Source organism: Cupressus sempervirens, chromosome 5 (assembly GCF_028749045.1).
Source record: "Cupressus sempervirens isolate cs-2001-9-10 chromosome 5, ASM2874904v1, whole genome shotgun sequence".
Taxonomy (NCBI): domain Eukaryota; kingdom Viridiplantae; phylum Streptophyta; class Pinopsida; order Cupressales; family Cupressaceae; genus Cupressus; species Cupressus sempervirens.
Genome location: NC_143122.1, coordinates 349,981,593 through 349,994,792, shown reverse-complemented (window position 1 = coordinate 349,994,792; position 13,200 = coordinate 349,981,593). Strand labels below are relative to the sequence as shown.

General features: G+C 34.2%; 1 protein-coding gene across 2 annotated transcripts in view; it reads left to right on the top strand.

Moving 5' to 3' along the window:
* The window catches only part of LOC149556156 (uncharacterized), a 36,780-nt gene extending 31,393 nt beyond the window's left edge, over positions 1–5,387 (top strand). Inside the window, exons 2-6 of one of the 2 annotated variants that reach the window (XM_089830283.1) lie at positions 494–649; positions 1,006–1,110; positions 1,189–1,299; positions 1,395–3,971; positions 4,476–5,387. In XM_089830283.1, the coding sequence (XP_089686409.1) occupies positions 494–649; positions 1,006–1,110; positions 1,189–1,299; positions 1,395–3,971; positions 4,476–4,850 (3,324 nt within the window). In that variant the 3' untranslated portion in view covers positions 4,851–5,387. Of the gene's footprint in view, positions 1–493; positions 650–1,005; positions 1,111–1,188; positions 1,300–1,394; positions 3,978–4,475 lie in introns of both variants that reach the window. The other variant, XM_089830282.1, reaches the window with a different exon arrangement.
* The last annotated feature ends 7,813 nt before the right edge of the window (positions 5,388–13,200 follow it).

Genomic DNA, 13,200 nt, shown 5'->3' with positions numbered 1-13,200 from the left:
GTCATCTGGCTCCCTAATTCTATGAAATTCAAATTATATGTCCCCCAGCATCAAAGGTGGTTGTGAATCTCTAGTGGGAAATGCAGGCTTCATGAAATGCTAATTCAATGAAATTGTTTATTAGTGACTAACTGTTCCACTGTAAGGATGTGGTAAGAACAAAGTAGAAAAGTGTGGAATCTTTATAAATATTTTTTTTGTTACACAACTTTCATCGATATGATGACATACATCCTCTGTAGCAGCCAATGCTACTGAATCAGCTGCTTGATATTTTGTACAATAAGGTGAAAATTTATTCTGGGATATCTTTGCTGGATGCAAATGTGTGTAAAATCAAAAGAGGAGTTGGTGTTCTTCATCTATAACCCTTTTACTTTTGCTTTCATCATATGGGGTTATCAAATTAGTTGTTGGGAGTTACTATTAGTTTGTCTTGTGAAATATGCATTATTAGTTTGCCTTGTGAAATATTCATCTCATTGCTCTGCAGGTCAGACTGGATGTGAGGGGTGGAAAGGTAAAAAATTCCTGTTTAATCAGTGGGAAGAAAGCAGATGATATTGTTCGAGATATTCAACTGGTTGAGAAAAAGCGTGTTGTCAAGAGTACCAATTGCAATGAAAGGAGCTCCCGCAGCCATTGCATAGTAACTCTCTTTCTTACTAGTCTTTCTTTTCCATGGTGTCAATGTATGTTACTTAACTTTTCATAGATGTCTGACAAAGTCTCTGATCTATTGGACAATAAGAAATATGAAATAAGTCTCTCCTATAAGTTCAGACTAATATGTATATTTTAACTCTTTGCATGTTCACGCAGTAACATTCAAAATCCTCATTGAATGAGTGACCATTTCTTTACTTTTTTTCTCAAGAGATCCTCACAATATTTATGATGCAGATATTGTCTTCTCTTATTGCACATACCATACAAGCTCCTTTTGAATATATACATGTCATTGTTTTGCTAGGATTGCCAATTTTATTATACAATTCTATGCAGATTACAGTGGATGTACCATCAGTTAGAGGACAGCTAGTTCTGGTGGACATGGCCGGTTCAGAAAATATTGACCAAGCTGCCATTGGGATGGAAGCAAAAATGCAGGTCCAGCTTTTTCTCTTTTCTGTATCCATCTTCTTCAACAGAACTAGGAGTAGTAATATTTAGTTCCTTGTGGATCAGACAGGTAAAATAAATCAAGGGAATGGAGCATTGAAAAGGGTTGTAGAGGCAATAGCAAATGGAGATAATTACATCCCATACAGGGACAGTAAGTTGACCATGCTTCTCCAGGTATTTATGCCTTCTGTACCCTCACCGCTTTGTCACAATGCTGTATTGAGTCATTTCCAGCAGGAAGCCTTCTTTAAGTTTGTCTTGTTTTCCAGGATTCTTTTGAGGATGAGAAGGCTAAGATTCTGATGATTCTTTGTGCAAGCACTGATCAAAAAGACATTTACAAAACAATTGGCACCTTGGAGTATGGATCCAAAGCCAAATGTATTGTAAAATTGCCTAAATCTCCTGTCAAAGAGAAGATCAAGGCTACTGACCAGGTGGTTTTGCAGAACAGAATCAATGTCATGCTTGACTTGATTGAAAGACTACAAGCTGAGAATCAGTTGAAAGATGAATTCAGAGAAAAGATTGAAAAAGAATTGATTATAAAGGACCAGCAAGTAGAGAATTTGAAAAGCAGGGTAGCAAATATAGAAGGAGAGAAATACCAGTTTTTGGAGTATGTAGAGAAAGCACACGAGAAATTGCTAAAATTGATCTACACAATTGAAATTAACAGACAGATAATAACAAAGAAAGAAATCAAATTATATAAAAATATGCAGGAACATCAAGCGAAAATAAGTGAGTTCATCAATATGGTGCAAAGTATAGAAGACGAGATTATATGCAAGATAAGTGAGCACCAGCATCAGAAGGTGCTTCCAGTCAAATCAAATACGGCTCAAAATTCATACAGTTTGATGGTCAATTCTGGTACAATTCCAAATTGTCTGACAACTAATGCAATTGGAATAGGTATTCCTCCAATCTCCAGAAATTCAGAGTCAACTCTAAAAGCTGGAGCCTCTAATGAATTGCAAGTCCAGGTAGATTCAGCCATGTCCAAAGATCCCAACAATGGCTATAATGTGGGCAGTCAAATTCTGCCCTTTACTGGCTTCAAGAAAATGGTTAATCTTTCAGCTTCTCATACAGAGGACTCCTGTCTTGACACTAGACCTGGTGAAGATGAGAAAACATCTAAAAAGATTAGGCACAAGGAAGATAACACTAAAAAACACAGCTTGAGGGATTGGGATGAAGAGGTTCAATTTACTGTTGTGTGCAATGACTCAGAACACCAGGCTGTTATTTGTCGATCTTGTGATCAAATTGATGATTTATCATCTTTATCTGATATCGAAAGTGAGGTCCTGGCACCAAGTGTACAGGTATGCAGTTCAGCAGATCTACATATTCTGAAAGAAAGTAATGATGAGATGAAGCATCCTGCAGTTCCTTCTAATGTCTTTCATCAGGGTGACAATGATGGAAAGACAAATATGGATATATGTAATGGGACTAATACTGCATCAGTAAAAAGCCCCAATCAAAGCTCAACATTTAGTGATGCGGCCAGGAATTCCACCTGGGCGCAGAGTTCTGGAACAAATAACTTTTTTGATGTGGATTGGACAGGTGGGGTATCATTCACAGGGTGGCTGCCTGCTATACCTGAAAGTTCATTTGAAGGTGAAGAAGATTGTGAGGTCTACAAGGACTCTAAAGAAAGTGATGAAAAAAGTCATCAGGGAATACAAAATGTTGATAAAAAGGTTATTGAGAGAGAAAATATGGCTGACAGCCCAAAAGGTGAACCTAGTGATTCAAATATGATAGTTGGGGTATCATTCACAGGGTGGCTGCCTGCTATACCTGAAACTTCTTTTAAAGGTGAAGATGATGGTGAGGTCTATGAGGAATCTAAAGAAAATAATGAAAAAAGTCATCAGGGAATAGAAAATGTTGATAAAAATGTTATTGAGCTAGAGAATATCGCTGACAGCTCAAAAGGTGAACCTAGTGATTCAAATATGATAGTTGATGGATCTCAAACTGATCCCAGCAAGACTATTGTTCATCTACCAAATGAGGGGAACATCTCTGAACTGACTTTACATTCCAAAACAGGCAGTGCCTCCAGCTCAGATGAAGATTATAAATCTGTGCAGATAGAAATCAATCATAATGATGAGGAAAATGGTTCTCAAGAAGTCATACAGATTGACAATAGGGACAGAATATATATTGAAACAAAAAATCTTTGTGGTAATAGCTTTCTTCCATCTGTCTGTGAGAAACACAGTTCTATGGAGGAAGTGCAAGAAGAGATTCAGACCACTACACTAAACTTGGAAGAAGCTAATGGAGAGAGGACATATACAAGTCCATCACAGTCAGGCCAAAAACCACAATTTTCCAATGATGATTCACTACAGTACTTTGAATCGAGAGTTGGTTTTGACATTGATGTAGATGTTGACACTTCCATTAAAAAGCACCCAAGATATTCAGATAACCATGAAGAAATTGAGGCTATGGAACTAGTAAACTCACCAGCATCGTTGTCTGAAGGAATTGAGGTTATGGAACTCGAAGACTTGCCAACGTCCTTCTCTGAAGAAATTGAGATCATGAAACAAGAATGCTTACCACTATCTTTGTCTATGAGTCTAGGCAAGACTGATTTTCCTCTGTCACAACCAAGGGAATCATCTGCCAGTAATTTGGATGATGCTTTTGATGTTGATGTGTATGTCAAATGGGGAAAATCCATTGAAAAGCTGGATAAGCTTATATGCATTGTATCTTTGCCAAAAAGTGCAACCCTTGCTGAACTTCGGAAAGAGATAACTCCTCATGTAGCTCATGCAAACAAGCAGTTCACATTTCTGATGCTGGAGGTTAGGGTATTACTTTCTTTCTTCCGTACCCATGTTTCTGTTGTAGGAAAATTTCAAAATTGAAATAAAAATATAACCGAAGCTGAGAACATGTACATTACCATGCATTGCCGAATCATTGCTTTCCTGTTTGATTCAGAAACGGCATTCATACTATCCCTGACATACTTTCCAAAAAGACATAATTTTTCCCCTGGTCATTACTGATATTATGTGATTGTTTATTCTGCACTTAAAAATTTTCAAAATTGAAATAAAAATTTAACCGAAGCTGAGAACATCTACATTACCATGCATTGCCGAGTCATTGCTTTCCTGTTTGATACAAAAACGGTATTCATACTATCCCTGACATACTTTCCAAAAAGACATAATTTTTCCCCTGGTCATTACTGAGATTATGTGATTGTTTCATATATTCTGCACTTAAGTTAGTTATTGTAGCCTGGTATACTCCTGAATCCAAATAATTAATTTTTTTACACAATTTTCCTTGGTTTTCAGGAAACCGGTGGAGAGGTTGATCAAGAGACAGAAAGTGAGCTGAGGGTAGGTTCATTGCCAGACTGCTTGGATCGCAAGGGATGTCATCTTGCTTGTTTACGCCCGCCAAGAAGGATCAAACATTCCTTGGCACCTGACAGGCTCTCTAATCCTTTAGTCCAAATTGAAAATAAGATTCCAAATTCAACTCAAACCGGCGACAAGAAGAAAGGTTCAAACTCAAAATCTTCAAATGCTCCAACTGGTCCTTCTCTAAATAAAGGTGGCCTGAGAACGCTCCCCAGCAAGAAGGATAGAAGTAAAATGACATTCAAGGACAAAGCCAAAGCTTTAAATTTTCAAGATCTTGCTTGCACACTTCTGCATGGTGTATAGTGTACCATGAAGTATTTGTAGTTATAAAATGCTTACTCCCTTCTCCCATGGGACAAAGTCAGTGGATAACAAAGTAGATGTTTCTTATCAAATTCTTGCAATATGTACTTGGTAGGCTCGTCATACGATAAAAAAGACGATTGTTTTCTGTAAATACAAGAATTCATCTATCAGAATTAGGTTTACAACTCTTACCTACAAGTGCAAAGTTGAGTAGGAAAGAAATTTATTCTGCCTAGGATTCAGATTTTCTAGAGGAGTAGAGGCATCCATTTCTTTCACCGACCTGGTTTCATGCATCTATGCCTTCGGTTTTCATCGTATATTGACAATCTAGTAAGCTTTATCCCCTGCCTTGGAAGCTGGACGAATTCGAGAATTCCGATTCCTTATGATTTTCGTTTCTTGTCTAGATTGGTTGCCGCGTGACAAGAAGGCATGAACGTGGTTTTGTAATTTTGAAATCTGTTATCTAATGCTCTCAAATTGAACCTTTTGTAATATAAGAGGGCGAAGGCTCATTCTTATCTGAGAAAACCGTAACTGGTTTCAACAACACATGAAGCAATTTATCTTGTTCCACGGAGTTTTTTGTGGGAGTTGGGAATATAATTTTAAATTCCATGTTTCAGAATTAAAACGTTTTTAAAATTGATCATAATTTGAATCCTCAGCAAATGTTGCTTCTGTGATAATAGGAACTATTCGTTTGTCTTAAATAATAATAATAATATCAAACACTTAAAAATCACAAATAAATAATAATTACATTCGCCTAAACTATTAGACAATTAATTAAGACAGTTCCATTGAGCTTCTAGATGAGGGGGTGTGGGGACAAATTGGGATAGAGGACGAGGATCAAGTACCTAAGTTTGTCGAGATGGGGATGGGGATGTATACCCAACAACTTATTTACATCTTCGTAAAAAACATATTGTTTACAAAAATAGTATGTTAGCAATTATTTTATTTTATTGTAAGTGTTTACAAATTACTAACACATATCAATACAATTAGCTAACATAATTGCTAACATACTATTGTTTGTTAGCAATATGTTTTTTACCATGTTTTTTTTACCAAGGCGCGAATAAGTTGTTGGGTAGACAGTGTCGTGACGGAGAGGTTGTGGGGCCAGTGAGTATGGACAAGGGTTAATATACAAATTGAGGTGAATGTAGTTGGTGTACAATGTCTATTGTTATGTTTGATAATATTGATTATTTGTCAATGTGTTAATTGTCGTTAATGTAATAGTTATTCATTAGTTGTCGTTCATGGGATAGTTATAAGTGTCAATTGGTTGACAGTTGTGTCTCTCTTGGCAATTGCTAGGTCCTTTAAATATGTTACATACTACCAAGGAAGGGGTAGTGTAGAGTCGAATGAATTGTAATCATTGGTCAACCATCTCTAATCTTCTTCTACTAATAAAGGTAAAGTTTACTCTATATGCATTGCCAACTATATCATTATGTCATGCATGTAATTTACCAAACATAGTTGTGAACATTTGGTATCATTGCCTTAAAAGAAATCGGTTCGACATTGTGTGATTCATGCCCTTGCATCCCAATAAAGGCAAGAAGAGATCATGGGGTGGTCAATACCAAGTGATCAACCGCTCTTTAAGAATTCCAAAACAAAGAAAACAAAGAATAAAATTACAAGAAATTGACAAACGTATTATTCCCTGAAAAAATGTATATCATTGGTCAAGCAAGAAAGTCATATGTACAAATGCCAGACGAAATACATATAGACATATGTACAAATGCGAGAAGAAAGTATGAAGAAAGAAATCTTGAACTAATAGACATACTCCACCACATTGATATTTTTTCATCTCAAGGGAACCTACGATTAGAGGACTCAAACTGAAGACTCGTATGAAGGGAGTACAAGTCGGAGATTGAAAATGCTCAAGGTGTTGGGGAAGCTAGAGATGGATGTTTAGAGGATGAGCACACGACCAAAAGTGAAGGGAAAATACTAGAACATAGCAGACAAAATACTCCACCAAGGTCTGATATACAAGGGAGAAAGCGAGCGAAAAATATGATGACTCATTTGATAAGTTTGAATGTGGCTCAGTACAAACTACTGAAGCTCATGAGGGAATGGGTCGAAAGATTTTTTAAAGCAATGGACTAGTTCATAGAACTAGATGCTTTAACCATATCCTCTTGGAACACACTCAAGAGGGTATTTGTCAAGAGGGTATTTGTGGGTGTTTGAGAGGGGGTTTAAATTTCTATGAGACGACAATGAGATTTATAATACCACACAAGGGAAAAACGAGTGTACGAGCTTATAATTATCAAAGTTTGAGTTTCTACATTGGGAACTTTAGGAATTTGTATAACCATTAGGTGTCTAGTAGTTAAACTTGAAAAAAAAAACATAGCAACACAACTCTTTACATTTGAGAACCATTGTATTGTAAGTAAATAGTATGTCCTTATTAACTCTTATCTTGTTTTGGGATATTGCTTGATCTACTAGTGTTCATAGGTGAAATACCTACAAATGTGTGATTCCTTGCTAGAACCCATGTTACAACATTGGGATCTTGTTAGATTGTTGCTCATTAAGTTGGTAATTGTCTGTGTATGTTTTGGTCATGATTTAGTAGTTATATTGCTTCTTGTATTCCTTGTGTGTTTTGTGTGTGTGTGCTTGGTGATCATAGTTGGATTGTATGTTTGACATAGCATTATAGTTGATGAGTGTTGTTTAGGATACTCCTTTGTGTTGAGAATCCTAAATTGAAGAGCGCCTTATTGATGAACCTTACCTCTTTAAACATTTTATACCTAAGTGGTATGATATTATTGTTAGAGTAATGAATAACAATGTTGCACATGTGGCACCTCAAGTTTGAGTTGTTGGCACCAAGAGATCAATTTGATTGGTGTCATAGAGTTCCAGTTAGAGAAAATGACTAGCTATAGATTTGGATCTTAGATCCACTTAGCTATCAAGAGTAGTCCACTTGTCTATTTTTATGTGTGTTGTCAATCATAAAGTAGTTTGTTCTCAATCTATTTTCCAATCATTTAAGAATGTTGATGGGTTAATCTATTGTATAAATAGGCTTCTACTGTTCAATAAAATAAAGTTGCAAGTTTCTTCTTTCTCTTATTTTCTTTTGATATATTTTCAGCTAAATGGTATCTCTATTTTTAATTTGGTATTAAAGCCAAGTATGATATTCACTTAGTGGTGTTTTCAAAATACTTTGGAGTGTTGAAGAAGTAAGATGTTTGCATAAGGTAGAGTTGTCCGGTAGAGGTTTTTGTTAGGAATGATATCAACTATTGTGTTGATCTAATTGGTGATATTGGAAAAGAGTACTCATTGTGATAGTACTCCCAAGTGCAAGATTTTTTTTTTTGGTAAAAAATTCTTGTTAATTTTCTCTTGTTATGGCCAATCTTGCTGATTCTTATCTCATTGAATCAAATAAGTGAGATGGTACCATCATGTTAATTGGAAGTTTAAGATGCAAACTCTAATGGAGGGGCATAATGTCTAGGTTATTGTAAATGGAAAAGAGTCCAAGCCTACATCACCTACAACAACACAGGCTATCGTCCAAGATTGGGAGAAAAGAGAATTAAAAGCCAAGATTCCCTTGCCCATGTTAGTAAAAGACTCAGTTATCCCTCAAACAAGAGACATTACTACTTCTAGTGGTACATGGTTAGCTTTGAAAGGTTTGTATGAGATTACAAAATCAAATAGAATTTTGTCTTAAAAGAGAAAATAATTGTCTATCAAAATGGAAGTAAATGAAAATGTTAGTAAATTTATATTCAAGAGTAAAGGAATTGAGGGGTAAGTTAGCTGATGTTGGTGAACAAGTATCTAGTAATGATCTAGTAATAGTTGCTTTGATTGGAGTGGATAGTGATTATCAAGTTTTCATTACTGGTTTGGGTGCAAGAGAAAATGCACCTTCTTTTGAGAATTTGACAGGTATCCCTCTACAAGAAGAGGAGAGAAAGAAGCATATGGATAACATATCTCAAAATATAGAGTCAACTTTGATGGTGAAAGACAAGAAGCCGTATAAAGGAAAGCAATGGTCAAAGAATAAAGGATGGGGTAAATTTGACAACTAGAGGAACAAAGAAGAAAAAAGTCTCATGATGAGGTAGTATAAAAATCAAATGTAAAGAAAAATAAAATTGTAATTATTGTGGCAAACTTGGTCATTATGCACATGAATGTTACAAAAAGAAAAACAATGAGTCCAAAAACAACAAATATGAGGGTAATTTTGTGAATAGTGATGATACAATAAGTGACAACCTTCATGATTTAAAGTTGTTTGTCTTTGATTATGCTTTTTTAGCCGAATCAAGTGATTGTAATGATTGGTTTATAGATCCAGGGGGATCAATCCACATGTCATGTCATAGAAATTAGTTGAAAATTTTTCAAAAGAAAGATATGGTAGAAAGATATATTTAGGAGATAATAGGTCACATGATGTAAAATGATATGGTGGTATAAGTGCACAACTACCTAATGGTCATGTAAAGAACCTTTCTAATGTTATGTATGTCCCAAGAATTAAGAAGAATTTGATTTCTTTTTTAGAAATTGTTGATCAAGATCTAAAAGTTGAATTCTTGAAGACAGGTTGTCAAGTTAAAGATATTGAAAATCACAATAAAGTGATTGTTGAACGAATCGAGATGGGAGGTTTGTATAAACTTGATGTAAAGATAGAAAGTCATCATGCAATGACTGGTACATATGCATCTATTGAAGAGCTATGACATAAAAGGTATGGTCATTTAACTTTAAAAGATCTAATTTCTCTACAAAGGAAAAAGTTAGTGCAAGGTCTTCCAATATTTAAGGATGAACAAATCAGTTGTGATGGATATGCATTAGGAAAAATATATAGAAATGAATTTACAATAAGAACCAATGTAAATAAAAGAACTATTCTTGAATTAGTGCATTCAGATGTGTGTGGTCCTATGCAAACTCAATCACTTGGGGGAGCATCTTACTTTCTTATATTTGTTCATTATTGCACTAGATACAATTGGATCTATTTCGTAAGGAATAAAAGTGAAGTTTTTGGATATTTCAAATAATTCAAAACTATGGTAGAAAACCAAACAACTCACAATATTAAGATTCTTAGATCAAATCAAGGTGGGGAATATACATAAGAAAATTTTGTGAATTATTTCAGAGATAATGGCATTCTTAAGCAATATGTAGTTGCCCATAGTCCTAAACAAAATGGTGTAGCTGAAAGAAAAAATAGAATAATTATTGAATGTGCTAGGAGTATGTTGAAAGAAAAGAATCTCCCTAATAATTTGTCCATTGAAGTAGTTAATACAGTTGTTTATTATTAAATAGAAGAACTACTAAGTATCTTGCAAACAAAACTCCATAAGAAGCTCTTGTTAAAATTAAAGTAGTTGTTAGTCATTTGAGAATTTTTAGAAGTAAGGCATATTGTCATATTCCAAAAGAGAACAGAAGGAAACTTGATGCAGGTTCATTCAAATGTATATTTTTTGGTTATTGTATTGATCACAAGGCCTACGAGATGTATAATCCTACTACTCATAAGGCATTTTCTTGTAGAGATGTTACATGTCATGAATTTGCATATGATGTTCAAGATGAAGAAAAGGTGGACAAAACCATTTCATTGAAACTACTTGAAGAAGACAATGAAAGTTTAGATATTGTACATCAACAAACTCATAAACAAAGTGGACATGAGACAAGTCAAGATTTGGCCACTCCATCGCATAATGAAGTAGTAAGAAGATCGACAAGGCACCAATTAGGTATAATGATTATGATTTAATGAAACAAGTAATTAGTGTAGATGAACCTCAAAGTTTTGAAGAAGCTAAAAATCACAAAGAATGGATGAATGCAATGCAAGAAGAATATGTTTCAATTACGAATAATGACACTTGGAAACTAACTGAACTACCAACAAGTAAAATTCCTATTGGTTGTAAATGGTTGTTCAAAACAAAGTTTAATGTTGATGACATTGCTAATAAATTCAAAGCTAGATTACTTGCGAAAGAGTACTAGCAAAAGGAAGGAATTGATTATGAAGATGCTTTTGTATTAGCTGCTAAAATGAATACTATTAGACTAATGATTGCACTTGCTACTAAATTTGATAAGGTTCTTCATCAAATGGATGTTAAATGAACATTTTTAAATGATAATTTAAAGGAAGAAATTTACCTTGTTCAACCTAAAGGTTTTATAAAATAGAAAAAAGAGCATTTGGTTTGCAAGTTAAAAAAGGCATTATATGGTCTCAAATAAGCACCAAGGTCATGGTATGAGAGAATTGATAAATTCTTCTTTCAAGAAGTATATATCAAGAGTAGAAATTATCCAAATTTGTACATAAAGAATGATGAGCATGGGAATGTTGTTTTGATTTCTTTGTATATTGATGACTTTATCATCACATAGAATTTCATAGAGTTGATTGATTTGATAAAGGCAACTCTATTGCAAACATTTGAAATGAAGGATGTTGGAAAAATGTATGATTGCTTAGGAATTCAAGTGTGGAAACAAAATGGTATGACTTTGATTACTCAACGTAAGTATGAAAATAAGTTGATCCAAAAGTTTAATATGCAAGATTGTAAAGCAGTATGTACTCCATTTGAATAAAATTTCAAGTTCTCTTGTGATAGTGACACTTCAAAAGTCAATGAGACATTGTACAGGTAGATGGTGTGATATTTAAATTACTTTACCACTACAAGACCTAATATTTCTTATTATGTCAACATACTTAATCAATTCATGGCTAATCCTCTCAAGGTCCATTGGAAAGTAGAAAAAAGAGTTCTTTGATACCTACAAGACACCATATATTTTTGCATTGAATATACTAACCATTTAACTATTGAGTTGATAGTTTACTCTGATTCTAATTGGGTGGGAGATCTAGATGATCATAAATCAACAATTGATTATGCATTCAACATAGGATCAAGTGTTGTTTCTTGGAGCAAGAAGAAGTAACCAACTATTTCTCTTTCATCTACTGGAGCTAAGTACAAAGAATTATCCAATGATACCTGTGAAGCAATTTGGCTAAGGAGAGTTCTTGAAGATATGGTACAAAATAAATAAGGGCCTACTTCAATCAACTATGATAATCAAAGTACAAGCATGCTTGCAAGCAATCCTATTTTTCATGCAAGATCAAAGCATATAGAAACTCAACATCATTTTTTAAGAGACAAAATTTAGTCTCAAGAGAGAGAGTTGAACTATTGCAATACCAATAAAAATATAACTGATATATTCACCAAGTCATTGCGAAAAAAAAGTTTAAGATTTAGAGAGATGTTAGGGGTCAACCAAAATTTGGTTATTCATTAAGGAGGAGTGTTAGAGTGATGAATAATAATGTTGCAAATTGTGGCAACTCAAGTTTGAGTTGTTGGCAACAAGAGTTTAATTTGATTGTAGTGGTGTCATAGAGTTCCAATTAGAACAAATGACTAACTCTAGATCATGTTCTTGTAGAAGTTGATAAAAACACAATTTCATAGATCCTACAAAAAACTTGCAAGAAAATACATATTACAAGGAAGATGAAGCAAAGGAGAAAATATTGTTGTCAAAATAGAAAGAATATATTCATGTGAAAATTAGAATTGTTCTCATGAAAGAGAAATGAGTTATCAAGTATAAAATATAAGAGAGATGATCTCTATATAAAGGAGATCATGCAATGTCTAAGGAGGATAAGGTGTTAAGGGAATCCTTTTCATCCACTCCTAAAGAGATAAGACGATAAGATAAGCCTTGTCATCCACCTCCAAGAGAAAATGCACTCCCAAAAAGAGATAATGACATTTAATAATGGAAACATTAAAAATTTCAAGTTGCATAAAGCCAATAAAGATAAAATATTAAGAGAGGATAAAAGACAACTTTAATAAAATAATTAAAGTTAAGTCTTTTACTCTAACACCCCCCTTTAAGATGAGAAACAATGCAACTAAAAATAATGCATGAAAGGAAAAGGAAGCTACAAAGAAACATTGGGTCGTGGCAACAAGGCCTGATGAGGTGCCCAATCACAACCAAATTTCTATCAAATGGAAAAATGAAGAAAACCTTATTGGAAAAACTCTACTACAAAAAGAGATAGCTAAAAAAACTAGTGAAGGACTGCAAAGCCTCTAACTAGAGAATTTTGTCCCATAAAATAGGAAGAAAAAAAATGGATCATGAAGAACATCATTGAAGCATGAAGAAACTGCAAACACTATCAAAAATAACTACTGATGTGAAGAACTTACATGGC